General features: G+C 48.0%; 1 protein-coding gene across 1 annotated transcript in view; it reads left to right on the top strand.

Moving 5' to 3' along the window:
- Nucleotides 1-27,912, top strand: part of WDR31 (WD repeat domain 31) — an 898,065-nt gene that overhangs the window by 478,818 nt on the left and 391,335 nt on the right. The window contains exon 3 of the mRNA XM_044058602.1: nucleotides 8,051-8,118. Within this exon, the coding sequence (XP_043914537.1) occupies nucleotides 8,051-8,118 (68 nt within the window). The remainder of the gene's footprint in view (nucleotides 1-8,050; nucleotides 8,119-27,912) is intronic.

The raw sequence follows: 27,912 nt of genomic DNA, 5'->3' as shown, positions 1-27,912 counted from the left end.
AGCGAGTTTTTCACTCTGAACCCCCCTCCAGGAGAGCCCACCCCCCAGAGAAGCTCTGGCTCATGATTGGCCCTCTGGTCTTCTGTATGCTTATCCCCCACTCCTTCTCTTTCCGAAATTCATACAGAAAGCTCGACAGCTGGAGAGGTTCATCATCCTCATTGCCCTATTCTGGCCTTGCCAAGTTTGGTTCCCCTCTTTGTGGTCTTGTGCACTCTCTCCGAGTTTGGACATTAGATCTGGTTCCTGACCTTATCTCACATCCCTCTGGGATCTCACACCAAGATCTATTCAGTCTGAATCTTATGGCTTGGCTGCTGCACTTCCAGTGATAGCTGGGATTCCTGGGCTGTCCTCTCTGTTTAAGAAGATTTTAGTAGCGGCTCACAAATCTTCCACTAGGAAGGTCTGTTCTAGTAAGTGGAAACTTTTTTCGATGTAGGCATGTCAGAATGATTTGAACCCTTTCACTGCTCCAGTTCCCGCCATTTTGGAGTTTCTGGCAGATATTTTTCAGCAGGGTGCCAGTTTTTCTGTGGTTAAGGCCCAACTAGTAGCAATCTCCAGTTTTCATACAGGAGACAATTTGGTTTACGTAGCCTCCTCCAAGCTTTGTAAAGCCTTTTTGAAAGGTCCCTTTTTACTTAAGCCTCCAGTCACGGACCCTACGCCCCCTTGGGATCTAACTTTAGTCATACAGTCCTTGTTGTCTTTCCCCTTTTGAACCCGCAGCTACGATGGATTTACAATTCCTATCTTGGAAGACAGCCTTTTTGGTTGCTACTTCCTCAGCGAAAAGAGTGTGGGAGATTCAGGCCTTATCAGTCAAGCCCCTTTATATGATGTTTCATAAAGTTTCCTTACTGATGAATCCATCCTTCCTTCCGAAAGTGGCTACAGAGTCTAACATCAACCAGGTCATCAATCTTCCCTGTTTTCTTTCCAAACTTCCAGAATAAGGGAGAGTATAAATTGCATTTGCTTGATGTTCATAGGCAACTACGCTTCTATTTGCATAGAACAAAGTCCTTTTGTAAGTCTGATCACCTGTTTCCTTTACTAAGTCTTTCTTAAGTAAACCTGTTTCTAAGATAAGTACTGCTCGTTGGATCTCTCAGTCCATAGCTTTAGCCCATAAAGCCAAAGGATTATCTCCACCAGGTCATGTTAGGTTGCATTCTACCAGGTCTATGGCTACTTCAGCGGCTTTTTAGTCTAGGGTTTCTTTGTATGAAATTTGCTCTGCAGCTACTTGGGCATCATCACACGCGTTTATTTTGCATTGTAAGTTGGATCTCCTGTCCAGGAGCAGGGCATCCTTTGGCTCTGCCGTACTGCAGAACATTTTTCCGTGAGGACCTCCCTGGGGTTTTATTTTGGTAGCTGGGGACTCTGTCCCACAGATTGAAGATCAAATGAAAACAACTTCAGATAAAAAAGTTACATATTCTCCATAAGGCTCCATCTGAGTTGTTGCTTTCAATTGGTCTTCAACTGCCCTCCTTACCCCTGCCTTATGTGGGCTGTGTGGTGGTCCAGATGAAAGAGGCATAGCCCCTACTGTAGTAAGCTTCTGTCTTCCTTATAATGCTTTCAGGGTACTACTGTCTGAGTGTTAAGCATTTGGTTAGGTTGGGGTGCTACTGTCTGCAGCAAACTCGATCTGAGGGGAGGAGAGAGGCAGAAGGATTACGGGTAGGGGAGGAGTTTGGAGCTCGGATCCGATGCTGGAAAATGCAGCTGGGTCGGAGCTGTACCAGATCCACATTCCCACAGGTTGAAGACAAATGAAAACCAACTACTCAGATGGAACGTTATGGTGAGTACATAACTTTTTTTTTTTTGTTGTCTTCTTGCTGGTTTTTGATTGTGGTTTGGGCCCTGGTTAACAGTTCTGGTTTATGTTTTGGCTTTGACGCATGTTCTGCTATTCAGCCCCTCATATCTGACAAAGCAGCAGGATTTAATAGGTACTTCTCATGTGGTCATAAGATGTCCATTTATGACTCACACAAGCAGTGCCTCTGTTGCTTGGTTACCGACCACTTGGAGGTTGAATGCGGCATTTGTGCCGATTCCAACCCCAGGGCTATATTGAAGCCCTGCAATAAGTTACTATTGAAAGGCATGACTCGGGAGTTCACCAGTCTCCCACCAAGCTAGGTACCTCTGATCTCAAGAGAAAGGCACCCTCCGTCTCGGGGTCCTCTTCCTCCAAGAAGCCTTGGCTATCGGATCCTAGCTCTTCGGTTCCGATTCCAGCCTCGACTCTGTCAGATCCGAGGACTTGGATCCGAGATCCCGCAAGTCTGCTCCCTGATCCAAAGCCTCTGGTTTGAGGCCTTCAAATCTGATCAAGACTAGACCTGCCACGGATCTGACCTCCTTGGATCCAAGGCGTTCGAGTTCTAAACGCTCAGATCCTCAGTTGCCCTTGGAGCCAAAGCGGACAGATTCAGGACATGTCTCAGATCCCACCATCTTGACTGGGGACTCTCAATCGGGTTCTGGCCCGGAGCAGTGCTTTACAGCTCCCAGACACAGAACACATTCTTCTGAGATGTATAGGAGGTCTTCAGGGTCTAGGCACATGTCCCCAGCTAGGTCTTCAGCCTCGTCTAGGTCTTCCAGGAGCTTGCTCCTATCCGACATGGACAGGATGATGAAGTCTTTCCTCAAGGTTTAAATTGAGTTGGGGCCTTATGCGTCCCCTGCCCCTACACTTCAATCCCCTTGTCCGACTCAGTTGGTTTCGGATTTACAGGACCTGGGGTGTTGTGAGGAGACAATGGGGACTCGTAGAGCCCACTTTGTTTCTGCCCTGTCCAAGTCTCTGACCGGTTCTGCTCTTCCTCCATGGGAGCAGACTGTGTCCTGGACCTGAGCAGCTGCTCTGGAGTCCTTGGGACAGGGATCCGATCCATTTTTTTTTTTTTTTTTTTTTTTTTTTTTTTTTTTTTTTTTTTGGAACATTGTCTGCCATTTGGTACTTTGCCTCTTGACAGTTTGGGGCTGGTACTATCCGGGGGTCTTGAGGCGGTGGCATTCTCTGCTCCCTCTTCTCAGGTGGTCTTGCCCGCCAGGAATGGGGAGGGGGCATCATCCAGCCCTTCGGCCTTCTGGGTATTAGAGAGAACCTTCTCCACTGCTAGAGCTGCCTCTCCTGCTGTCCAGGGCACTTCACAGCCCCCCTCATCTCTGAGAGCTGAGCCTTCTCATCCTGCTCCCGGTCAGCTTTCCCTAACCAGACATCAAAGGGGAGTTACCCCACTTGTGGTTCCCCACTCTTTGAGTCTTCCCCTGAGCCCCCCCCCCCCCCCACCGAGGATGTGCTGCAGAAAAGGACGTGTAAGAGGAGGCACCTAGACACTCTTATGGAGTCTCTTACCAAACATACGGACCTCGAAGGTGATGCATCTCCCAGATCTCCACCCAAAGATATCTCCTTTGGAGACATCCTAGAGATCCTCAAATTGAAGGATGGATGGTCCTCCCAAACCCTGTCTTCCGAGGAGTCTGTCTTCATGAAGGCATTCATGACGGGACGATCTACCACTTGGATTTCCCCCCTCTGACAAGCTGATAGACCTTATCTCCAGCAAGGCATGGAAGGAGCCCAATACTGTGGATCCATTGCCCAAATGAGCGGACAAATTTTTAAGTCCACCCATGGATAGACAGTTTTATTCAAAAGGGGTGCCAGTCAATGCTATCGTGGTAGCTGCTGCCACTAAAATAGAGTTGCCTGAGCAGAATACGTCTATCCATTTCCCCAGCTGAGAATCCCGGGTGATTGACCAACATGGAAAGTGGGTTTTCAGCTCAGTTACAGTTGGTATGCAGGTGCTTAATTACTTGGCACACTTCACCCACCTCCAAAGGGATTTGATTCAGGAACTCATCACTTCCTTTTCTAAACTGATGCCTGCCGAGGACATGAATAAAGTATCTCCCAAACTATCCACTCTTGCGTTCCTCGCTAATTCCTCGGTGAGGTTGATTTTCAGTGCTGCAGACGGCACCTCTCAAGTGGCCGGTATAGGCATCACTATTCGACGTTTTACCTGACTGCGCCTATGTGGGTTTGTGGAGTCTTTTAAGTTGTCTTTGCCCCTTTGTATAGCTGAACTCTCTTTGATCCATCAGTCAAAGACACACTAACTCACACTGAGCAAGAAGGGAAGACTTTGTCGACTGTGGTAATCAAATTTTTTTTTTCTAAGACACAACAAGGGATTAAGAAATTGTGGTTCCGAAAGTTGTAGTCTTCTTTTCAGGAGGCTCAGGATGAACCCTCTTGTAGAGGTCATGGGAGAACGTTTACTGGTAGACGTCGCCCTAGAGGCAGAGGGCGTCCACAAAATCAGGACTCCAGGGAACCCTTTTCTGAGAAGCCCTTCCTGCACTCCTGATGTGTTACCCGATTATCCTGCCCTGCATGCAGTTGGATGTTATTTGCCTCTGCTCCCTTTGGCCTTGGCAAACATCACAAGAGATCGGTGGGTCCTAATCATTATTTCTAGCAGCTATTTTATTCTGTTTTCCCACACCCCCACCAATCAGGAAACTTTCCCCCAATGGCCAACCTGGCAGTGGGAGTTAGCTTAGCAAGAAGTGCTCAGCCCTCTTCAGAAGAGAGCCATCCAAGAGGTCCCACCAGGACAGCAGGGATCTGGAACTTGCTCTTGCTGTTTTTGGGTGCCAAAGAAAATGGGGGACCTACGTCCAGTCCTGGACTTAAATGAGTTCAACCTCTCCGTCGATAAGTCAATGTTCTGAATGGTCAGTGTCCAGTCCATCATGCCCTTTTTGCAGAAGAACGAGTGTATCTGCTCTGTGGATCTCCAGGATGCATAAGCATAATATCAAATAAAAATAGATAGGAGGTCTAGGAGATATCTTTGCTTTCATGTAGGGGCCAATCATTACCAGTTCAGGACCCTGCTCTTTGGTGTCATGACAGTCCCCCCGGTGTTCACCAAGTGCATATCAGTGGTGGCAGCTCACCTGAGACTGCAAGGGATTCCAGGTGTTTCCTTACCTTGACGATTGGCTCCTCACAGCTTTCACGAAGCATCGACTGGTTGCAGCTACTCAATACCTTCTTTGCCTGTTCAACCAGCTAGGAATTACCATAAATCTAGCCAAGTCAAATCTTATTCCGGCCCAAAACATGGGGTTTATTGGCATCCAGCTAGACACTGTGTCAGAGATTGCAGTATTACCTCCCAGGCGTGTACAACTAATCAGATACCAAATTCAGTGCCTCCTAGATCTGTGTCATCCTCAGATCAGCTTCATTTTCAGGGCCTTGGTGTCCATGACGGTGGCAATCTGTCTGGTGCCGTTAATCAGGTTTTACATGAGGGTTCTACAGTGGACTGTAGCGGTCCAGTGGTGTTCTCTGTCTCATCCAATGAGAGTTTTCATCTATCTCACTCCGGTGTGCAGGCGTCATCATTATTGGTGGATACAGTCTCCTGAGCTGCTTGTTGGCAGACCCTTTTCTCCTCCTCTTCCTAGTGCCACGATGACCATGGTTGCTTCCCTGCTGGAGTGGGGGGGGGGGGCATTGCCAGGGAAAAACTGTCCAAGATATGTGGTCCCCTGCAGAGACTAAATTGCACATAAATGTACTGGAGATTAGGGTAGTTCTTCTCACATTGCAAGACTTTCAGGACTCTTTCCTGTGGGTACCATTGCAGTGTACACAAACAACACGGCGATTGTATGGTACATGAATAAACAAGGGGGGACATATCTGCTTTATCGTGAGGCTGTGAGAGAGTGGGAATGGGCAGTGTCCTTGGGGCACTTTCTCCTTGCAAGCACATTCCCAGGGAGACCAATGTGCTAGTAGAGAAGTTCAGAAGAGCTAACTTGAGTCCTTACGAGTGATCCCTGAATCCCTCAGTGGTGAGAGAGATCTTACTTTGTTGGAGTCAACGGAGCTGCGATCTGTTGGCTTCCCCTCTCAATCAGAAATGCAGCAAGTACTTCGTCCTGATCTCTCCAGCCGGGTAGTCCCCCATGGATGCTGTAGTTCATGATTGGCCTCCGGGTCTCCTTTATGCTTACCCTGCTATACCTATCATTCCCAGAGTGCTTCAGAAAGTACGATGCCTCAAGGCTCCATTGATCCCTCATTGCCCCCTTCTGGCCTTGGCAGGTGTGGTTCCCCCTCCTCAGGTCTCATCTGAAGTACCCCCCTTGGGCACTGGATCCCCTTCTGAATCTGATATCTCGCCCCCTCATCTTCCGATCCCAAACCTTGAGACTCTTCACCTGACTGTGTGTTTTTTTTTTCACTTCCTGTAATTCTATACCAGTCCAGGCTTGCCTGTCCTGTCAGAGACATCATTCTGACCTCTCTGAAGGCTTCCAGCAGAAAGGTTTATGGTAGTTAATGGAAAAGAGTTTCTGTCTGGGCCAATTAGCGGAATATGGATCCCTTTTTGGCTCCCATTCCAGACATCATATTATTTTTGTCGTCTCTCTTTCAGGGTGGAGCCAGTTTCTCCACTATTATGGTGCAGCTGGCGGCCATCTCTAATTTTCATGTTTGCGAGGAATCTACTTTTTCTTCTCACCTTTGTAAGGACTTTTTGAAAGGTGCCTTCCTGCTGCAGTCTCCAATCAAAGATCCCTGTCTTGCTTTGGTCCTTTTCTTTGTGCTTCAATCTCTTACACAGAGTCCTTTCGGGCCTGCTGCAACTTGCTACATTAAGTTTTTGTCTTGGAAGACTGCCTTTCTGGTGGCTATAACATCAGGAAGACGAGTTTCTGAACTGCAGGCACTGTCCATCAAGCCTCCTTACATGATTTTTCATAGAGACAGAGTGGCTGTCATTACTAATACCTCTTTCATGCTCAAGGTACCCACTGAGGCAGATTTGAATCAAACCATTCAGTTGACAGTTTTCTTTCCCAACCATTCCAGTACACGCTTGACATACATAGACAATTACAATTCTGTTTAGACAGGACAGAGAGCTTTTGCAAATCTGACCAACTGTTTGTGGCCTTCTCTGTTAACAGACTGGTTCGGGCGGTGTCCAAGATTACAGTATCTCATTGGATATTCCATTGTATTTCTACAGTTTATACTTCTAAGGGATTGCCTTTACAAGGACCTGTCAGAGCTCATTCCACTAGATCTGTAGCTACGTCAGCTGCCTGTTTAGCCTGGCATTCCTTAGATGAGATTTCTGATGCAGCCACCTGGTCTCCTCCTCACACCTTCATTACTCATTGCAAACTTGACCTTGTTTCCAGGAACAGGGTTCCCTTTGGCTCCACAGTTCTTCGGCATGTCCTTCCATGAGGCCATCCAGAATTGTGTGGTAGCTGGGGACTGTGATCCAGAAGTGAGGAATAGTGACATAGATAACATCAGATAAAGAGTTATGTACTTAACCGTAACTTAGTGTCTGTGTTATCGTATTTCACTATAAATCAGTATCCCTCTGTCCTTCCCCCATCCTGTTGGATCTAGGAGAAGTGGAGATGTTCAGTCTCTTGGTTCCAGTCTACTCTGGCTGTCATCTAGCTCTGTGGCAAACTCAATCTGAGGGGTTAGATGGCAGCAAGGGATTATGGGATTGGGAGGAGGTTGAGCCTAGGATCTGTCTGAAGAGTTGCTAGCTCAGATTCGATGTCATATCTTACGACCCAGAAATGATAAATAGTGACATAGGATAACACAGATGCTAAGTTATGGTAAGTACGTAACTTTTCTGTACACTGTTTTTTTAATTACATATATTTGTTTATGTTATTGCCCATATGTGCCTTGAGATTTTGTATTTGTAGTAGAACACTGTAAAAATATTAAAGCGTTACAGTAATGCTGGCTAGGATGAATACCAAAAATGAGCATCCGTTTGCTAAAGAGCCTGTGTACCCCGGTCTTTTGCAACCTATCCCTATTTTCATAATGCTTGCTTAGTTTAATGTCTGTGTGTGTGTGATCAAGCTAGTAGTAGATTTTTCCTCATGCTGCCGTTTCATCATTGTCCAATGCTAATTTATTGTTTCTGTTTTTATTCAGGTGACGCACCTTTGTTGGGTTCCTAGAGGACCTTACATTGTCCAGACATCTGAAGATAAACAGATCAGGTGAGACTGTTCATTAGATGTAAACAGTGTACATATTTAGAAATGCTGTAAAACACTACCAGTATTAATTGCAGATAAAGATTCTACTCTACCTGTATTCTTGCTTAGTATGTACAGACTGTTGAGCATACACAACACCAGCAAACCTCTGAAATGACTCAATACACTGTGAAGTACCAGACTTGTTTTATTTACCCCTCATAAAAATCTCCACAGGTAGCATTCAACTTGTTTAATTTTGCCAGCTTAAGATGTGTTTGTAGTACTGTACCATTCAGTCATACAGAGCACAACTGTTTTTGGGTACTTATCAAGGAATGTTAGACTGCATCATTTGATCCCCTGTTAACATATTTTTTATTTACGTCGCACCACATAATGATATGCCCTGCCACTGTCAGAAAAAAAAAAGAAAGCTGCTCCCTGTTTAAATTCATTATGCTGCTACAGTGGTGTGTTGATCCCACTTAAATATTTCTGATATCAAACTCTAAAATTCTATTCAGCCTAAAAAAAAGGATTCATGTTGAAGCCTGATGGATAAAACTGAATTTGGAGACCATGTTTAGTTGTGTGCAAGTACAAGAGCATGGCATGGGCAAAATAGTATCATATGCAGAGTCCTGGGTAGTTCAAGAAAAATAAGTGTATGTCTGAAATGTTTGTCATACTGATCACTGCTGCAGTAGTCTTAGCTTATATTGGCTATATCATGCCAAGGATATAACAGCCTGACAGCTTTCAAAGCTTCAGGGTACTTTCATGTGCCCAAACTGTCAGGCAGCTCAAGCTGACTAAAAGACAAGTTTGTGAGTAAAGCCCTTAAGTGCTTTACTGTCGGCAAAGAGTAAACTCCTCTGAGGTTTTCGAGGATGGATGATCAGCTTCTGCTTTTGTTTGCTGGAAAGATAAGTTTCCTTTGGGGAAAAAAACTTTCAATCTGAAGTAGTTTACTTCATTTGGAGCCGGCAAATTCACTAGCATCTGCTCTGAGCTCTAAGCTCCTCCCCTTACCCATAATACACCTCCACTACCTTTCAACCTCCAGATTTCATTTGCCGCGACTTGCCTGAAGCATCGTGATCCTGAGCTCCGAGTTAGTGAGTTGGCTTATTTGTTTAGTAAGCAGTCTTTTTTTAGTTGTTTGAGTGTTAGTTGATTAGTGTAGGTTCCCTCTCCTCCTCCCCTCACTGGTGTGTCGTGTGTCAGGATTTTCCTGTAGTTTTTCAGTGTTAGTTTGAGTGTGTTGCTTCCTCTCCCCCCACAGCGTTCTGTGTGGCTTTGAGTGTGTGGTGAGTGGGTCTAAGTGAGAAATAAGTATGTTTCTCTTTTCCTTCACTTGTGTGTGTGCTGTTTTCTTCTGCAGAGACCTGGCTGACCCCAAGCCTGTCTTTAACAGGTGCACTGAATGTGGCCACAAATTGCCACCAGCCAATGGCCACACTCTTTACGTTATGTGCTTGGGTGTAGCACATTTAAGTACTGACTGTGCCATATGCACAGGTTTTAACCCGCACGCTATTAAGGATAGAAGGTCTAAGTTGGCCCTGAAAGGCCTTCTTCCCACTACTGAGGCGGCTGCCTCTTCCACTGCTTCGGTCACAGTGACTGCTGTGGCCGCCTCTCCTTCCTCTCTTGCCCTTTCTTCTCCTCCCTCCCAGGCTGGGACTCAACCTTCCGTTTCTAAGCCTGTGGAAGTGGAACACAGTAGGGGCAGAGAGAAGGAGAGAGAGAGAGCACAGACCAGAGAAATGTAAGAGGTCCCCAGACCTTTCTGTTTCTACTCCTGCCAAAAGTCAGGCTAGGATCCGTGACTCCTCTTGGCTCTGATCTTTGAGATTTTCAATGCAGCCGGAGGAGACACGACCACCATCTAGGGCCTTGGTTCCTCGACCCACCTGGTCTGAGTCCGTTGCCTCGTCAAGATCCACCCGAAGCTTATCTGAAGTTGACATGGATAAAATGATGAGGAGATTCATTCCTACTCAGATCCAGATGGGATTCTTGCCAGCCCCCCCCCTCTGGAGGGGAGAGCTCACTTCCTTTCTTCACACCAATTTCCTCCTTCTCCGATCTGTCCACCGGGTAAGGAGTACTTGGATCCGTGGATGGCCTTAATCAGGGGGTCGGTGCCGACAGTACCTGTCTCCTCTACGCCGGCAGCTGCCTGGAGCGTGTCAGATGCGACTAGTTTGGATCTGAGTGGTGCTCAAAGCCAGAGCCTGAGTGTTGAATCCAAGGGAGCGGAACTTTTTCCATCGGCTCCGATGCTGTCGGGCCAAGTCCCCCCTCCCCCCTCGGAACTCTGTCCACTTTGGGCTCTGTTCCAATTCTCATGTCGGATCTAGGGAGAGCGGTTTCTTTAATGGTGCCCCAGGAGGCTCGATCTGTCTTGGCATTTGCCATGGTAGAAAGGGTTCTCTCCACTGGATCGAGACCTTTGACTATTTCTTCGGACTCTGCCCCGACTCCCTTGGCTCTGTCTACTAATCCCATCATTTTAACAGAGGGACAGCCCATGCTCGAGGAGCCCCATGCAGTTCCTCCTGAGGAACAAGCGGCTTGCGAGTTCCCACCGGAGATGTGCCTCGCAAGCATACGTATAAGAGGAGGCACTTGGACTCCCCAGAGTCTCTCACCGAGGACACGAATTTGGATGATGGGGAAAGTTCCTCCAGGTCACCTCCCGAGGATGTCTCCTTTGGAGACATCATGGAAATCCTACGCCAGCAGGGAGGTTGGTCCGTGCCAAAACCTTCTTCTGACTAGTTCGTGTTCCTAGAGGCTTTTGGCATGGGCCCATCTACTTCCTGGGTGTCCCCTCCTGCAGATCCCCTGATGGACCTGGTCATCTCGCGGGCCTGGATGGAGCCGGACACTGTGGAACCAATCCTGAAACGTCCAGACAAGATCTTGAGTCCACCCTCAGATAGACCAGCGTGGAACAAGGGTCCCCTGTAGACACTATGGTGGTAGCAGCAGCCACTAAAAAGGAACTAGCCCAGAAGAGTTTCTTGGTTCATCTCCCTGACCGAGAGTCTCGGATGATGGACTGCTTAGGGAAGCAGGTTTATGTGTCAGCGACCTTTTCCATCAGAGCGCTGAACTCCCTGGCCCACTTTACGAGACTACAGCCTGACCTGGTCAAGGAACTGGCTGAGTCTCCCCCTAAGTCCATGTCGCAGGAGGACAGAGACACGTTCTCTGTGAGGATGGCCACTTTAAAAGCAGTTTCCAATATGTCCAGGCGACTCCTTTCATATGCTACTGAAGGAGCAGCTAGGGCAGCGGGGTCCGGCGTGTACATGAGGCCTGGCCTGGCTCAGACTGTCAGTTTTTGGAACCTTTCAAGGCGTCTTTTGCCAGTGCCCCTTATGATGGCTCTACCCTTTTTGGTAAGACCATCAAAGAGACTTTGGTCCAGAGTGAGAAAGACGGGAAGACACTGTCTGCCATCGGAATCCGCTTCTCGAACCCTCAAAGATCCTTTTCTTGGAATCAGAGAAGATGTGGTTCCGGAAGTCTCAGTATTCCCAGGACATTCAGGGCTCTTCTTCCCCCAGAGGCAGAGGGGGACAGGATAGACACTGGCTCAGAGGCAGAGGGGGATCTAAGGAATTTTGGGTCTCTGGAACCATTCTTGGACAGGCCCGAACAGCAACCCTGAGGGGTTGCCCGACTGCTCTACTCTGGAGGCAGTCGGGGGTCGATTGTCATTGCACCTGGCGGCATGGGAGTCTGTAACATCAGACCGCTGGGTGCTTCAGATCATAATCCAGAGGATACTCAAATCTCTTTTGTGGTTCCTCCCAAACACCTCCTGGACATACCACCCACGCAAAGGGAGGCAGCAGCACTGAAAATTTCACGCTGCTAGAGAAATGAGCCATCAAACTCGTCCCCCTAGATCAGTCCAGATCAAGCATCTACTGCAGGTTCTTTTTGGTGCCAAAGAAAACGGTGGACTTAAGGCCCATTCTGGACCGATCTACCCTGAACCTGTCAGTTGCTAAAGAAAAATTCCGGATGGTCACATTACAGTCCCATCATGCCGTACCTGCAAGAGAATGATTGGATGTGCTCGTTAGACCTCCAGGATGCCTACTATCACATAAAAGTGCACGGAAGCTCCAGGAGGTTCCTCCACTTCTGGCTAGGAGTCAATCATTACCAATTTCGAGCCCTACCCTGTGGTCTCACCACAACCCCCAGGGTGTTCACTAAAGTGATGGCGGTAGTAGCAGTTCACCTGAGGCTTCTTCAGAGGATTCAGGTCTACCTGGACGATTGGCTCCTCACTGCTCCCACCAGGTGTCTGCTTTGTCAAACCAGGGATTATTTCTTAAAGCTTGCTCTTCAGTAGGGGATTACAATCAGTGCATCCAAATCTCTTCTAAATCCTGTCCAGGTGATAGACTACATTGGGGCATGGATAGACACACTACAGTGCAAAATCTTCCTGACCACGGAGAGAGTGCGAAACCTGAGGATGCATGTTTCCCTGATCTAACGTTATCATCTTCCCTCAGCAGAATCGGTTTTGAGGGCCCTAGGTTCTATGACAGCGACCATAATGCTTCTTCCATGCACCTGGTTACACATGCGAGTACTACAGTGGACTCTAGTGGTGCAATGGTCCCTGTTGGATTTTCCATTATCGTATCCAGTACACCTCCGTCTAATCCGCAGGTCATCCCTTCTTTGGTGGATGTACTCTTCAGAAATCTTGGGGGGACGGCCTTTTGTTCCAGCTCCTGTCCAAGCCACAGTGACCATGGATGCCTCCCAACTTGGGTGTTGGGGGATTGTTTGGGCAGGACAGTCCAAGGTCTGTGGTCCCCTGTCGAGACCAGTTTGCATATAAACATCCTAGAGATGAGGGCAGTCCTTTTGGCACTGCAGGCTCTTCATGCCTTTCTTCCTCTGGGAACCATTGCAATTCAATCAGACAACATGTTAGTGCTCTGGTATGTCAACAAACAGGGAGGGACCAGATCTTACCCCCTTTGTCACGAGGCCATGAGAGTTTGGAAATGGGCGATCTCCACCGGTCGCTTTCTTATAGCAACGCAAATTCCGGGATGGTCCAACATCCTATCGGACAGGTTAAGTCAGACTGTACTGATGTCTCTGAATCATTCATTAGTGGAGCAAATCTTTCTGGAGTGGGGTCAGCCTTGTTGCAATCTCTTGCATCTCCTTCCAACGCAAAGTGCAGTGAGTTCTTTGCTCTGAACCCCCAGCTGGGGGAGTCCCCTAGAAATGCTCTAGTAGTACATGCTTGGCCTCCCGGTCTTCTGTATGCTTACCCTCCAGTACCTCGTATTCCGAGGTTTCTACAGAAAACTTGTCGACTGGGGAGCAAAGTGATCCTCATTGCCCCGTTTTGGCCTCATCATGTATGGTTTCCCTTCCTTTGGTCTCATCTTCTGGCTCTGCCTTGGATCTTCGATCCCATCCAGGATCTTATTTCACACCCCTCGGGGGTTCCTCATCCGAGCCTGGACAGTTTGAAGCTCACAGCTTGGCTGCTTCAGTTCCCCTGATTGCTAAGACTCCTGGATTATCCTCTTCAGTCAGGTCTATTCTGGTGGCAGCTTATAAGTCTTCCACCAGGAAGATTTACCGCAGCAAATGGAAATGTTTTTCTTTCTGGGCTTCTCAAAAGAGTTTAGACCCTTTCACGGCTCCTATTTCTGCCATTCTCGACTTCCTAGCCAATATTTTTCAACAAGGAGCAAGCTCTTCTACTATCAAGGATAAATTAGTTGCCATCTCTCATTTTCACATGGGTGAGAATTCTGCTTCTCTGGCCTCTTCCAGACTGTGTAAAGCCTTTATTAAAGGTACTTTCCTATTACTCCCCCGGTCAAGGATCCTGTTCCCCCATGGGACCTTACTGTGGTTCTTCAATCTTTGGTCGCTTCGCCATTTGAACCACAGATCTTAAGTTTTTGTCTTGGAAAACTGCATTTCTAGTCACTATCACCTCTGCTAAAAGGTTTTCAGAGCTGCAAGCTTTGTCTATTAATCTATTAAAGTTCCATATATGATTTTCCATAAGGCTAGGCTTTCTCTTCGGAACAAATCTGTCCTTTCTTTCCAAAGTTGCATCACAAGTTAACATCAATCAGACCATTAACTTGCCTGTTTTCTTTCCAAATTTTGCTAACAAAGACTCCACTTGTTGGATGTTCATAGACAGTTACGATTTTATTTACACAGGACTAAAACCTTTCGTAAATGTGATCAATTGCTTGTGTCCTTCTCTATACCCTTTTTGGATAAACCTATTTCCAAGGTCACTATCGCTAAGTGGATTTCCTTGTGCATCCTTCAGGTCTATAAGAATGAAGGTTTGTCTCCTACGGGTCAGGTGAAAACTCATTCCACTAGGTCAGTGGCTACTTCTGCGGCCTTTTGGTCTAGAGTCTCATTGGATGATATTTGTTCTGCAGCTACTTGGTCCTCATCTCGTACCTTTATCTCTCACTACAAATTGGATATGACTTCTAGAAGGAGAGCATCCTTTGGTTGCGTGGTGCTCCAGAATATCCTTCCATGAGAGCCACCCAGGAGTTTTGTAACTGGGGACTCTATCCTGCAGGTTGAACACCAAATGAAGTAAACTATTTCAGATAAAGAAGTTATGTACTCACCATAACGTTCCATCTGAGTAGTTCTACTTCATTTGTCTTCAACCGTCCCTCCCTCTGTCCCCCTGGCCTTATCATATGGACAGCCTGTTTGGCTGCAGTTTTTAGGGCATAAGGTAATGTTAAGTTGTCAATCTCGCCTTCATTCTTGCTGGATGGGTTCGGAGCCGATCCTCGGCTCCGACTCGGCACTTGCTTTAGCTTGAGAACTCCTTTTACCAGCTCGAGGCAACCCTATATCCCATGATGCAAGGTGGAACTACCTCAGATCTCGTTTGCCGCTTTGCAAAGAGGTCTCCTTTTTTGCCAGCTGAGGTAAGTCTGAGTTTTCAAACAGTTTTAGTCAGGGTTTATCTTCCCCTTTTTACCTATTTTTTAGTGTATAGTGTCACATTTAATCACCCTATTCCCCTTATAGAAAAATTTTTTTTTACTTTATAAAAAGTTTTTAAATTTTCAGTTAGGCCTAGGCCTTCCTTATTAATCCCTATCTGTGTGTCTGTGTTTGGGGATTAATTTGTGTGACTGTTTTTGGTGTGTGTGTGTCTCTGTGAGTATTTTATTACTCTTTTTCCTTAGACTATGTCTAAAGAGGTAAAGGTCTCGGGCTTCAAGAAGCGTGACTCGTGCTGTCAGAAAATGTCTCTGACAGACGGTCACACTTCTTGTGTTTACTGCCTGGGGCCTTTACACCTGCAGGACTCCTGTGCTTTGTGTCACTCTTTTAGCCAGCGAGTCCTGCAGGAAAGGAGGAACAAGTTAATCCTCCGTGGCTTGCTAAAGCCGGAAGGTTCACCCACTAAACCTGGGTCCAGTAAGCCTTCCAAGCCTTCCAGGGGTCAGGCTACAGCTTCCAAGCCTCCCCCGGTGGCTCCGACTCCTTCGGAGTCGAGATCGGCTCCGGCCGGAGCCGATCTTTCTCCTTCTCAGCTAGGGTCGGTTCCGATCGGTTCCGACACCCAATCTGCTGTTGCCTTGTCTGCTCCGGCTGGAGCCGACACAGTATCCAGTATCGGAGCCGAGAAGCCTTCGGCTCCATCTGGAACCCATAGGACGTCGGCTCCGATGACTTCCTCCAAGAAGAGATCTCGGTCCCCGTCTAAGGAATCGATCCACTCGGCTCCGGGGTCTCCTCTTTTGTCGGAGCGGAGTCATCGGAGCCGATCTTCGAGATCTTCCAGGCTGTCTGACCACGATTTAGAGAGGGTGGTAAGCAGGCTGTTAAAGTCGCAGGCACTGGCCCAAATGCTCCATAGCCCGTCTCAGCAGACTTCGGCTATTGCTTCACCCCTTGAACTTCCTCCTCCGACTCCCCACCAGAGTTCGGAGCCGGAGCTCCCGGGGACAGCGACTGTTTCGGCGCCGGAGCCGATACATCCTTCGGCTCCATCGTCTTCGGCTCCGATCTCCTCCTTGAGAACTTCCTTGGAGGGATCCGGTCGTCGAGTTTCCCTGGTCGGCTCCGAGGGGGCTAGTGGCATCGGACCCTTGTCCGACCCCGCTCTCCCTCTCGGGGCTTCGGCTTTGGTAAGCTCGGCACCGACATCGGCCTCGGAGCCTTCCCTCTCAGTGGAGCCGGGAATTCCTATTTCCTCAGAACGGGAATATTCCGGTCTCCCGGGGAGGGGAGCCTTTGAGGTGATGAGGAGTGTCCTGGCTCCTGAGCCAGGTCAACGGTCCATCCCTCTAGCTCCTCCCTCTTCGGTGCCTGTAGACACCTCTTGCCAGCCTCTTGCTCTCAGGCCCAGGGATCTATCGCCCCAGGTTTCCCCATTGGGAATATCTTCCTCTTCCGAAGTTTCTCCTGATCCTGCAGGTGAACCCCCTCGGAAGAGGACGTGTAAGAGGAAACAGACAGACTCCCCTGAGTCTACTACATCTGATACCGACTTAGATGAGTCGGAGGGTTCCCCACGATCCCCCTCTGAGGATGTCTCCTTTTCAGACATCCTTGAGCTCCTCAAACAGAGGGGGAATTGGCCATCCATTGATCCCTCCGAGGATGCGTCGGTATACCTGGAGGCCTTTGGATCCCGACCCTCCACCTCCTGGGTGTCTCCGCCTTTCGACCCACTTATGCAGGTAGTGGCTCGAAAGGCGTGGGCAGCTCCAGATTCTGTGGAGCCTGTCCCCAGGAGACCATCCAAGTTTATTACGGCCCCCGTAGACAAACAGTTTCTTTCCAAGGGCGTCTCTGTGGATGCTATGGTGGTGGCGGCCGCCACTAAGAAGGAACTTGCGGATCCTTCAGTACCTGTCCTCCTCCTAACAAGGATTCTAGGACCATGGACAGGTATGGAAAGCAGATGTTTTCTTCAGCGACCTTTGCTATGCGTTCGCTGAACTACCTTTGTCACTTCACCAGGCTTCAAAGAGATATTCTCAAGGAACTAGGTGAAGTGGTCCAGGATCCTTCTGCTGCTGGGGCTCAAGAAAAGATTGCCTCACAGCTAGCAATCCTGAATTCCTTATCCAACTCCTCCATGCGGCTCATATCCTATGCGGCCGATGGAGCGAGCAGGGCCGCAGGCACAGGAGTGGCTCTTAGACGCCAAGCCTGGATGCGGCTTTGTAATTTTGCGGACCCCTTTAAGGCGTCATTCACCAATGCCCCCTTTGATGGTTCGGCTTTGTTCGGACCTCAGGTGAAGGATACCTTGAACCAGGTGTGAGCAGGACGGTAAAACTCTTTCTGCCGTTGGAGTCCATTTTTCCACCCCTTCTAGACCATATCCCAAGGGTCAGAAGGGAGGGAAGATGTGGTTCCGCAAAGCCCAAGGAGCTACACCGGACACACGTGGTCAGTTTACCCCCAGAGGCAGAGGGGGTAACAATAATAGACGCCGCCCTAGAGGCAGGGGGGGTCCTCAGAACCAGGGCAACAGGGAGTCTCTTCCTGAGAAGCCCTTTCAGCACCCCTGAGGTGTTGCCCGACTGTCCACCCTTGGAGGCAGTCGGGGAAGGATTTGCTGTACCCAGTAGCCTGGCATTCCCTTTCACAAGATATGTGGGTACAGTCGATCATATCCGAGGGTTACAAAATCCCCTTCGAAGGTATCCCAGACCTCAACAATCCCTTCCAGACATCTCACCCGGTCAAAGGGATTTGGCAGAACAGGAGGTTACAAAGCTCCTAGAAAAAAGAGCCGTCCAGAATGTTCCGGCAGACCAGTTAGGATCCGGCCTACTCGAGATTCTTTTGGTCCCCAAAAGGACGGGAGATTGGAGACCAATATTAGACCTGAGCAGTCTAAACAGATTTGTCAAGAAGGCAAGATTCCGGATGGTCACGCTTCAGTCCATTCTGCCCTTTCTGGGCAAGGACAACTGGATGTGCTCTATAGACCTTCAGGACGCGTACTATCACATAAAGATTCACAGGCGCCAGAAGGTTTCTCCGCTTCGGCTAGGGACCAGTCATTACCAATTCAGAGCCCTGCCCTTTGGCCTCACTTCAGCCCCCAGAGTGTTTACCAAATGTATGGCAGTGGTCACAGCTCATCTGAGACGTCAAGGATTCCAGGTGTTTCCTTATTTAGATGACTGGCTCCTCTCCGCCACCACCAGGTGTCAGCTTCTTCAGACCAGAGACTACACTCTGCAGCTATGCAGGAGTTTGGGAATTTCAGTGAATTTCGAAAAATCTTCTCTGCGGCCTTGCCAATCTATCACCTTTATAGGCGCAGAATTAAACACTGTCAAAATGTTAGCCAGACTAACAGATCAAAGAATTCTGGACATCCAAAAATACGTTCGGATTTTATTGCAGAGCAGCAAAGTCAAAGCCAGGCTGATACTAAAGGTTCTAGGTCTTATGGCTGCGGCCATTGTTCTTCTACCACTAGCTCGCTTCCACATGCGTCTTCTGCAGTGGATGTTATTCACTCAGTGGTCGTTCCACAGTCTTCCGATGAGGCACGAAATCTTAGTCACACAATCGTGCAGGACTCATCTGAATTGGTGGATATCTTCCCTTCTTCTTCATCAGGGACGACCTTTTGTTCCCCCCTCCTCCAGTTGCCACAGTTACTACGGATGCCTCTCTGATCGGGTGGGGGGGCATTATCAGTGCAGGATGGTCCACGGGACGTGGCAACCCATAGAATACCATCTGCACATAAATGTCCTGGAGATGAGAGCGGTGCTTTTAACGTTGCAAGCCCTCAACGACTTTCTTCCCACGGGGACTATTGCAGTACAAACGGACAACATGTCCGTGGTCTGGTACATCAACAAGCAGGGCGGGACCAGGTCCTATCCGTTGTCGAGAAGCTCTCAGACTTTGGCAATGGGCAATCTCCTCTCATCGGTTTCTGATAGCAACGCACATCCCCGGCAGGTCCAACCTCTTGGCGGACAGGCTGAGCAGATCCATTCTCATGCCTCACGAGTGGTCTCTCAATCAATCTGTAGTGGACCAGACTTTTCTGAAGTGGGGCACACCTTGTTGCGATCTTTTTGCTACACCCCAAAACAACAAGTGCCCCGATTTTTTCACCCTCTTTCCCCTACCAGGCCAACACCTGAGAGACTCTCTAACCCAGGATTGGCCCCGGGGACTTCTGTACGCTTTTCCTCCCTTTCCCTTGATTCCACAAGTCATTCAGAAAGCCACCGTTTTGAGGGCCAAGTTGATTCTCATTGCCCCTTACTGGCCTCGACAAATTTGGTTTCCGTCTCTGCATCGTCACCTCCTGGTGCAGCCCTGGCATCTGGACCCAGTTCCGGATCTCTTGATCCACCAGTCGGGTCAACAGCACCGGGCCATTCATTCTCTCAACCTCACTGCTTGGTTGCTCCACTTCCTTCCCTAGCCAGGCTTCCGATGATCTCTGATTCAGTCAGAGACATCTTAGTGTCTTCTTTAAAGTCGTCCACCAGAACTGTTTATGCTAGCAAGTGGCGACGTTTTTCTATTTAGGCAAATTCCAGGAATATTGATCCCTTTACTGCTCCTGTGCATTCTGTTTTAGATTTCCTGGCTGAGGTTTTTCAGTCAGGATCTTCGTCATCTACAGTAAAAGTTCAACTGGCTGCTATTTCCAAGTATCATGTTGGCTTGCATGATAATAACATTATGTCTCATAGATTATGCAAGGCCTTTCTAAGAGGAGTTTTTCTCCTAAAGCCGCCGATAAAGCATCCTCCTCCGCAATGGGATCTAAATTTAATGTTGGCATCCTTGATGTTACCTCCCTTCAAACCGTCTGCTTCATGTTCTTTGAAATTATTGACCTGGAAAACTATATTTTTACTGTCTGTCACTTCAGCAAGAAGGGTTTCCGAGATTCAAGCTCTCTGCATCCGTTCCCCTTACTTGGTTTTTCATAAGGACAGGGTATCCTTAAGAACGAACCCGTCCTTTCTCCCCAAAGTTGTGTCTCAAACCAATATTAATCAATCCATAGATCTACCAGTTTTTTTCCCAAACTATTCTGACAGAGCTGAACAAAAGCTTCATTTTTTGGATGTCCATCGTCAGCTCAGGTACTATTTGCATAGAACGAAACAATTCAGGAAATCGGACCAATTATTTGTCTCCTATGCAGAAAACAGGAAAGGTCTCCCAGTGTCTAAAGTGACCTTATCCAGATGGTTGTCTTCCACCATTTCTTATGTGTACTCTCTCAGAGGCAAGCAACTACCTTCTAAACCCAAAGCACACTCAACCAGGAGTCTATCCACTTCTGCAGCCTTTCAGGATAGACTACCCATTGATACCATTTGTGCAGCAGCTACTTGGGCCACTCCTCATACCTTTGTCTCTCATTACAAGTTAGACTTGGCCTCCAGAGACAGGGCCAGTTTTGGTTCCACAGTTCTCAAGAGTCTGTTCCATTGAGCCACCCGGGATACAGGTGCTAGGGACACGGTCCCATCCAGCAAGAATGAAGGCGAGATTGACAACTTAACATTTAGAAGTTATGTACCTACCATAACATTCCATGTTAGTTGTCTTCTCTCGCCTTCTTTCTTGCGTCCCTCCCTCCTTCCCCCTGGCCTGGACAGATCTTGAAGAGTTCCTATCAGGTTGTTTCCTCCTGAGCCTTCATTAGAGGACTCTTTATTATGAACTTGGGTTTCCTAAATATGTTAGGTTAGTCCTTAGCAGGGTAGGTTAGCTACCAAACGAGATCTGAGGTAGTTCCGCCTTGCATCATGGGATATAGGGTTGCCTCGAGCTGGTAAAAGGAGTTCTCAAGCTAAAGCAGTGCAGTCGGAGCCGAGGATCGGCTCCGAACCCATCCAGCAAGAAAGAAGGCGAGAGAAGACAACTAACATGGAACGTTATGGTAGGTACATAACTTCTAATTCTTTCAGGTCGGGTTCTCAGTGTAAATGGCAGCAAACTCGATCTGGGGATTGGAAGGTAGTGGAGGTGTATTATGGGTAAAGGGAGGAGCTTGGAGCTCGGAGCAAATACTAGTGAATTTGCCGGCTCGGATCTGGTACCCACAGGTTGAAGAACTACTCAGATGGAACGTTATGGTGAGTACATAACTTCTTTTTTTCGTAATATTGTTGATGTATTGCTTTCCTTTTCAGGATAGTTATTTTAAAGCTTAGGAGTTTTGTGTTTTAATGGATTGTCTCAAGACTTTAATGAAGTTTTAAACATTTAAAAGTGGAGAAAGCAACTGAATTTTTTTTTTCTGTGGAGAAATTGTATTTGTTTTAGTATCTGTTGATGTTAAGATATCTATCTCGTCTTCGTTTCTTGTTTGTTGGGATCGGAGCCGACCCTCTGCTCCGACTCGGCCATCTTCTATAGCTCGAGAGCTGTTTACTGGCTTGAGGCTACCCCTTATCCCATGATGCCTAGAGCTAGCTACCCAGATGTTCATCGTGTTTCACTGTTGCAGTCATGACTGTAGGGTTCTCCCCTGCCGGCAGGCAGCCCTCGGTCGGCCAGAATCCCAAAGTCTGGGTCCGGCGTCGGCTGTTCAACCATGCTCCTTGACGTCAGAGCGCCAGGAGTATAAAGCTGACAGCCGACACCATCTTCTCCAGTCTTTCTTGCCGTGTGGTGATAGCAGTTCGCAAGTGCCGGTCGGCTGAATCCTGACGAATTTTTCTATATACTTCGGTCCGAAGACTTTCTTCTCCACTCAAAGCTAAGTACCCCGTTGGGGAAACTTTTTTCTTGCTCCACTCTGATGTCAGAAAAAGTTAATAATTGTATTTCATGTGGGAAGCAAATACCTCATAAGGATTTTCATTCTTACTGTATGCCTTGCTTAGGCCCTGACCACGACGTAGCTAGTTGTCGGTTTTGTGCTAGATTCAATCAACGTACAATTAAGCTAAGGTACGATTTTGCTTTTCATTACTTCGGTAGGCGCTTTAACTACAAAATGTCATCGGATACGGTCCCGGCTACCGGAGTTCACAAACGTTGCAAGGATAAAGACAGGCCTCCGAGGTCCATATCTGATGATAGCGCACAAGCGGAGCCAGCTTCAGGTTCGGCTGTCGTCAGTGAGGCGCTTTTGCAGCCCCTGTCGTTGGCCATTTCAGAACCGACGGCCGAAACGGACTCTCATGAGGAGCCAACCAGGCCTTTAAATATTTCTGTTGCAGGACCTTCGGACAATGCTCCTTCGGATGAGTCCGGAGCCGCTGTGCAGGTACCGGCTTCCGAAGGGGTTTTCAGGCCTACTCAGCTACTAGTAAAGGCAAAGCCAAAGACAAAGGCAAAGACTCCTTCTAAATCAAAGACTTCAACACAGGCCTCTTCTGAACCGGCTTCCAAGTCACAAAAACAGTTATTCAAGATGGTGGAGGATTTACTTACTATGATTAGGGGTTCACATCCCCCTCCAGACAAAAAGCCAAGGCAGGATGTTTCTTATGATTCCTCTGATCAGGCTTCTGTTTCCTCAGTTTCTTCTTCTGATCAGGAATATTCTTTCCCTCCTTATGAGGATTCTGATTCTGAAGAATCCATTCCTTCAGCTTCTCCCCCTGAGGATTTCTCTTTTGGGGAAACTTTGCATGAAATGAGGGAACATTTCCACTGGGAAGGACAGGAGTATTCGGAATCCAAGAAAAGACTGAGGGATTTTCTTCTTCTTCCCCAACATAGACCCCTGGCTATTCCTCCTGTTTTGGATATTGTGGATGATGCCTTTTCGGAGGCTAACTTAACCCCTGACTCTTTCCTCCTGCTCCTGTTAAGCTTGATAGATATTACAGGGTTCCTGATTCCCATCAGTTTTTATACAAGAACCCTGCTGACCCTGAAACCATTTCTCAGGGTCCTAAGGGAGTTAAGGCCAGTTCTGCCAAAAATCCCATTCCTACTGAAAAGGATTCTCGATCCTTAGAAAGATGGGGCAAAAAGGTGTACACTTCTGCTACTTTGTCCATTAGGGCTTTAAACTGTCAGTTTCATATGCTTAAATACCAGCAATTTCTCTTGTCTGTCTTAAAACAAAAGCTTACTTCCATTTCTGCCTGTGCAGATGATAAGGAATTACATGACTTATTGCATGCCACTGAACAGGTTGGGATCTCAACTATGTTTTGGAAAAACTAACCTTGCCTCCGTTTGAGCCTGTTGCCTCTTCTGACATCAAGTTTTTATCTTGGAAGAGAGCTATCCTGTTATCCCTAACCTCTGCCAGGAGAGTTTCAGAGTTACAAGCTCTTATGGCTGTGGAACTTTATATTATTTTTCATCAAGACAGGGTATCTTTGAGGACAAATCCTACCTTCATGCCTAAGGTGGTTTCCAAAGTGGCTTTAAATCAAACTATCCACTTGCCAACCTTTGTCCCCACTCCTCAAAATAAAGGGGAAAGGATCTTACATTCCTTGGATGTACACAGACAACTACGTTTTTACCTGAACAGAACCAAGGACATCAGAAAATCAGAACAATTGTTTGTTTTTTATGCTTCAAGTTCCCAAGGTAAAGCCATTTAAAAACAGACCATTTCTAAATGGATTGCTCATGGAATCAGATTTTGTTATTCTCACCATGGAAAGCAAATCCAAGGGAGTATACAGACTCATTCCACCAGAGCTGCTGCCACTTCTGCGGCCTTCCTCAGGGGAGTTCCTACCAAAGACATTTTGGAAGCTGCAACTTGGAGTTCGGTGCATACTTTTTCTAAGCACTACAATCTACTTCTCTACTCTAAGTCTAGGGCAGGCTTTGCCTCTGCAGTCTTGCAGGGCCTTTTAGCCGCCCCTTCCTCTTTTTGACCACCTCCCTTTCTTTCAACTTTGGGATTCTACCCTACATTCATGACTGCAACAGTGAAGGCACTCGAACATCTGCATTTATGGTAGGTGTACACAACTGCACTATCTCGTTTGCCGCTTCAGCTGCGAGGTTCGTTCTTACTGGCTCAGGCTCTTGTAAGTTAGTTTAATACTTTTTCTAGCGATTTACGGGTTATTTTTTGATAGTTTAGTCTTTCGACATTATCTTTAATTAGCTTGTTGTAGTTTTAGTGTTATTCTATTTTTCTCTTAGAACTCGTTTAAGTTAGAGAGTTCTTCCCCTCCCCCCTTCCCCTTTCCTATCTCTACTTAGTGTAGTGTTTTATACTTAGTCTTAGTCTTCTCTTTTACTTCATTGGTAGCAATTTAAGTTAGAGGCTTCCTATTAAAAAAAAAAAAAAAAAAAAAAAAACAACTTGATTGTAGTCATTGTGTTTTTGGTAGATTAGTGTTTGTAGTTTTTTGTTGTTGGGCCTTTGGCCAAAGACTTCTGTGTAGGACTAGATATGTCTAAAGAATCCAAAGTGTCTGGATTCAAGAAGTGTGACTCATGCTGACAGAAAATGTCTCGGACAGATGGGCACACTTCTTGCGTCTATTGCTTAGGTGCAGTGCACCTGCAGGACTCTTGTTCTGTATGCCACGCATTCAGCCCAAGGGTTCTGCAGGAGCTCAAAAATAAGCTGATATTAAGGGGTCTCCTTAAGCCCCAGGATTCACCGGCCAAGGCTCAGCCAGTGAAATCTCCTAAACCGACCAAATCGTCGGCTCCCAGCTTGGAGCCGTCATTGGCCCAAACATTATCGACTACCTCAGTTCCGGCTGGAACCGAGGAGGCTGCTTCCCAGTTGGCTCCACCAGCATCTTCAGAGCCATCTCGGACCCACAAGAGACCGAGGTCCCCGTCTCCAGAGTCGATACATTCGGCCCTCTGTCTCCCCTGTTGCAGAGAGACCTCAGTCACAGATCCTCCCACTCCTCTCGGTCCTCTAGACTCTCGGACCACGACGTGGAGAGAGTGGTCAGTAGGTTGTTGAAGTCGCAGGCACTGGCCAAAATGTTATCCAGCCCTCCTCAGCAGGTGTCGGCTCCGCCCGCTTCCATCGATGTTCCTCCTCTGACTCCCCTGAGCTCGGAGCCAGAGTTTGTTGGGGTTCGAATCGTGGATCCGTCTGCACCGATAACTATTTCCCCTTCGGTTCCGTCATTGACTCTGATCCCCTCTATGGTGCCTTCTGTCGAGGGATCTGGGCACCGAGACTCCCTCGTTGGCTCCGAGGGGGTGAGTGGCATCGGACCCTTGTCCGACCCCGTTCTCCCTCTTGGAGCTTTGGCTCCTACATCAGCCTCGGAGCTGTCCCCCTCGGTGTGGAGTAGTATTCCGGTTTCCTTGGAGCCGGAGCCTTCTTTGTGTCATGGCAGGGATGCCTTCGATGTCATGAGGAGTGTACTGGCCCCTGAGTCAGCACCACTTTCGGCCCCACTAACTCCGTCCCCTATAGTGCCTGCGTCAACCTCTGTCCCTCCTCCAGACCCCAAGCGTGGTGAACTGATGCTCCAGAGCACCCCATTGAGTGTTTCCTCTTCTTCCGAAGCCTCCCCTGATCATTCAGTGGAGGCCCCTCGGAAGAGTAAGTGCAAGAGGAAGCACATTGACTCCCCTGAGTCTGTCACTTCAGATACGGATTTGGATGAATCGGAAGGGTCCCCGAGATCCCCCTCTGAAGATGTTTCCTTTTCGGACATCCTAGAAATGATTAGGCAGAGGGGGGAACTGGACTGCCCTAGCCCCTACTGAGGATGAATCCGTATTCCTGGATGCGTTTGGTTCCCGCCCTTCCACCTCCTGGGTGTCTCCGCCCTTTGATCCACTAATTTCTGTGGTGGCTCGAAGGGCTTGGTCAGCCCCGGATACAGTGCAACCAACCCCGAGGAGGCCCGGCAAGTTTATCACTGCACACCCTGATAAACAGTTCCTTACTAAGGGTGTTCCCGTGGATGCCATGGTAGTAGCAGCGGCCACTAAAAAGGAATTAGCGGAAACTTCTTCCTCTGTCCATCCTCCTTACAAGGAGTCTAGGACTATGGACAGATATGGGAAGTGAATGTTTGCTTCACCGACCTTTTCCATGAGGTCACTGAATTACTTATGCCATTTTACCAGGCTTCAGAGGGATCTCCTAAAAGAGCTTGGAGATACCCTCCAGGATCCATCAGCTGAAGGGGTTCAAGCTAAAGTGGCTTCTCAGTTGGCGACCCTTAATTCAGTGGTTAACTCCTCCAGGAGGCGTATTTCCTATGCAGCCGATGGTGCGTGTAGAGCAGCAGGCACAGGCGTGGCCCTTAGGAGACATGCATGGATGCAGCTGTGTAATTTTGTGGAGCCCTTTAGAGCATCATTCACCAACACCCCCTTTGACGGTTTATTTCTCTTTGGACCACAGGTGAAGGACACTCTCACTATGTGTGAACAGGAAGGCAAGACTCTCTCTGCCGTGGGAGTCCGTTTTTCCACTCCTTCTAGACCATATCCCAAAGGTCAGAAGAGTGGAAAAATGTGGTTTCGGAAATCCCAGGGAGCCTCGCCTGATACACGTAGTGACTTTTCCTCCAGAGGCAGAGGAGGAAATAACAACAACAGACGCCGCCCTTGAGGCAGAGGGGGTCCGCAGAACCAGGGCAGCAGAGAATCTTTGTCTGACAAGCCCTTCCAGCATCCCTGAAGGGTTGCCCAACTGCCCGCCTCTGGAGGCAGTCAGGGGAAGACTTTCACTGTACCCAAAAGCCTGACAAGACATTACGCGAGACAAATGGGTACACTCAATCATATCCGGAGGCTATGTAATCCCCTTCTTCCAATCTCCCTTATCGTCAAGCAAATCCCCCCCCAGATGTTCCACCCAGTCTGAGGGCCCAAGCAGTCATAGAAATTTCAAGACTGCTAGAAAAAGAGTCATCCAGGAAGTCCCGGCAGACCAACTCAGATCTGGAACTTACTCAAGGTTCTTTTTGGTACCAAAAAAGACAGGGGACTGGAGACCAATTTTGGATCTCAGCAGACTTAACAAGTCTGTTCAGAGAACAAGGTTTCGGATGGTCACACTTCAGTCCATTCTACCCTTTTTGGGTCAGGACAATTGGATGTGCTCAATAGGTCTCCAGGATGCATACTATCACATCAAGATGGACAAGCACTCCAGGAGATTCCTTCGCTTCCGGCTGGGAGCCAGTCATTATCAGTTCAGAGCTCTGCCTTTGGTCTCACCACAGCCCCCAGGGTGTTCACCAAATGTATGGCAGTGGTCACGGCTCAACTGAGATGTCAAGGATTCCAGGTGTTTCCTTATCTAGATGACTTGCTCCTTACTGCTACTACCAGGTATCAACTTCTTCAAGCCAGGGACTATACAATCGCAATCTGTGCCCAGTTAGGCATTACCATAAATTTCGAAAAATCTGCCTTGTTGCCCTGTCAATCTATTACCTATATAGGAGCAGATCTAGATACAAAAAGTATGTCTGCAAGACTACCGCCGGACAGGGTGGCCACGATTCGGTAGCAAGTTCATATCCTCATGCAATGCAAAAAGGTACAAGTCCGGTTGGTCCTTCAAACTCTGGGTTCTATGGCGGCAGCAATTCTTCTGATACCTCTAGCCTGCTTTCACATGAGAATCCTTCAGTGGCTCCTCTTCACACAGTGGTCCTTTCAACAACTCCCCATGTCTCACATGATCATGATTACAGAAACCTGCAAAAGACACCTTTCCTGGTGGATGGTCTCCCCACTAGTGTCTCAGGGCAGACCATTCATCCAACCCCCTCCAGTTGCCACAGTGACCACGGACGCCTCACTGATGGGGAGGGGGGGGCATTATCAGGGCAGGATAGTCCAAGGCATACGGCA

The sequence above is a fragment of the Protopterus annectens genome, chromosome 16.part0 (assembly GCF_019279795.1).
Source record: "Protopterus annectens isolate FY-2018-M chromosome 16.part0, PAN1.0, whole genome shotgun sequence".
Taxonomy (NCBI): Eukaryota; Metazoa; Chordata; order Ceratodontiformes; family Protopteridae; genus Protopterus; species Protopterus annectens.
The sequence above is the reverse complement of the archived record's forward strand: the minus strand, read 5'-3'. Positions and strand labels throughout refer to the sequence as shown.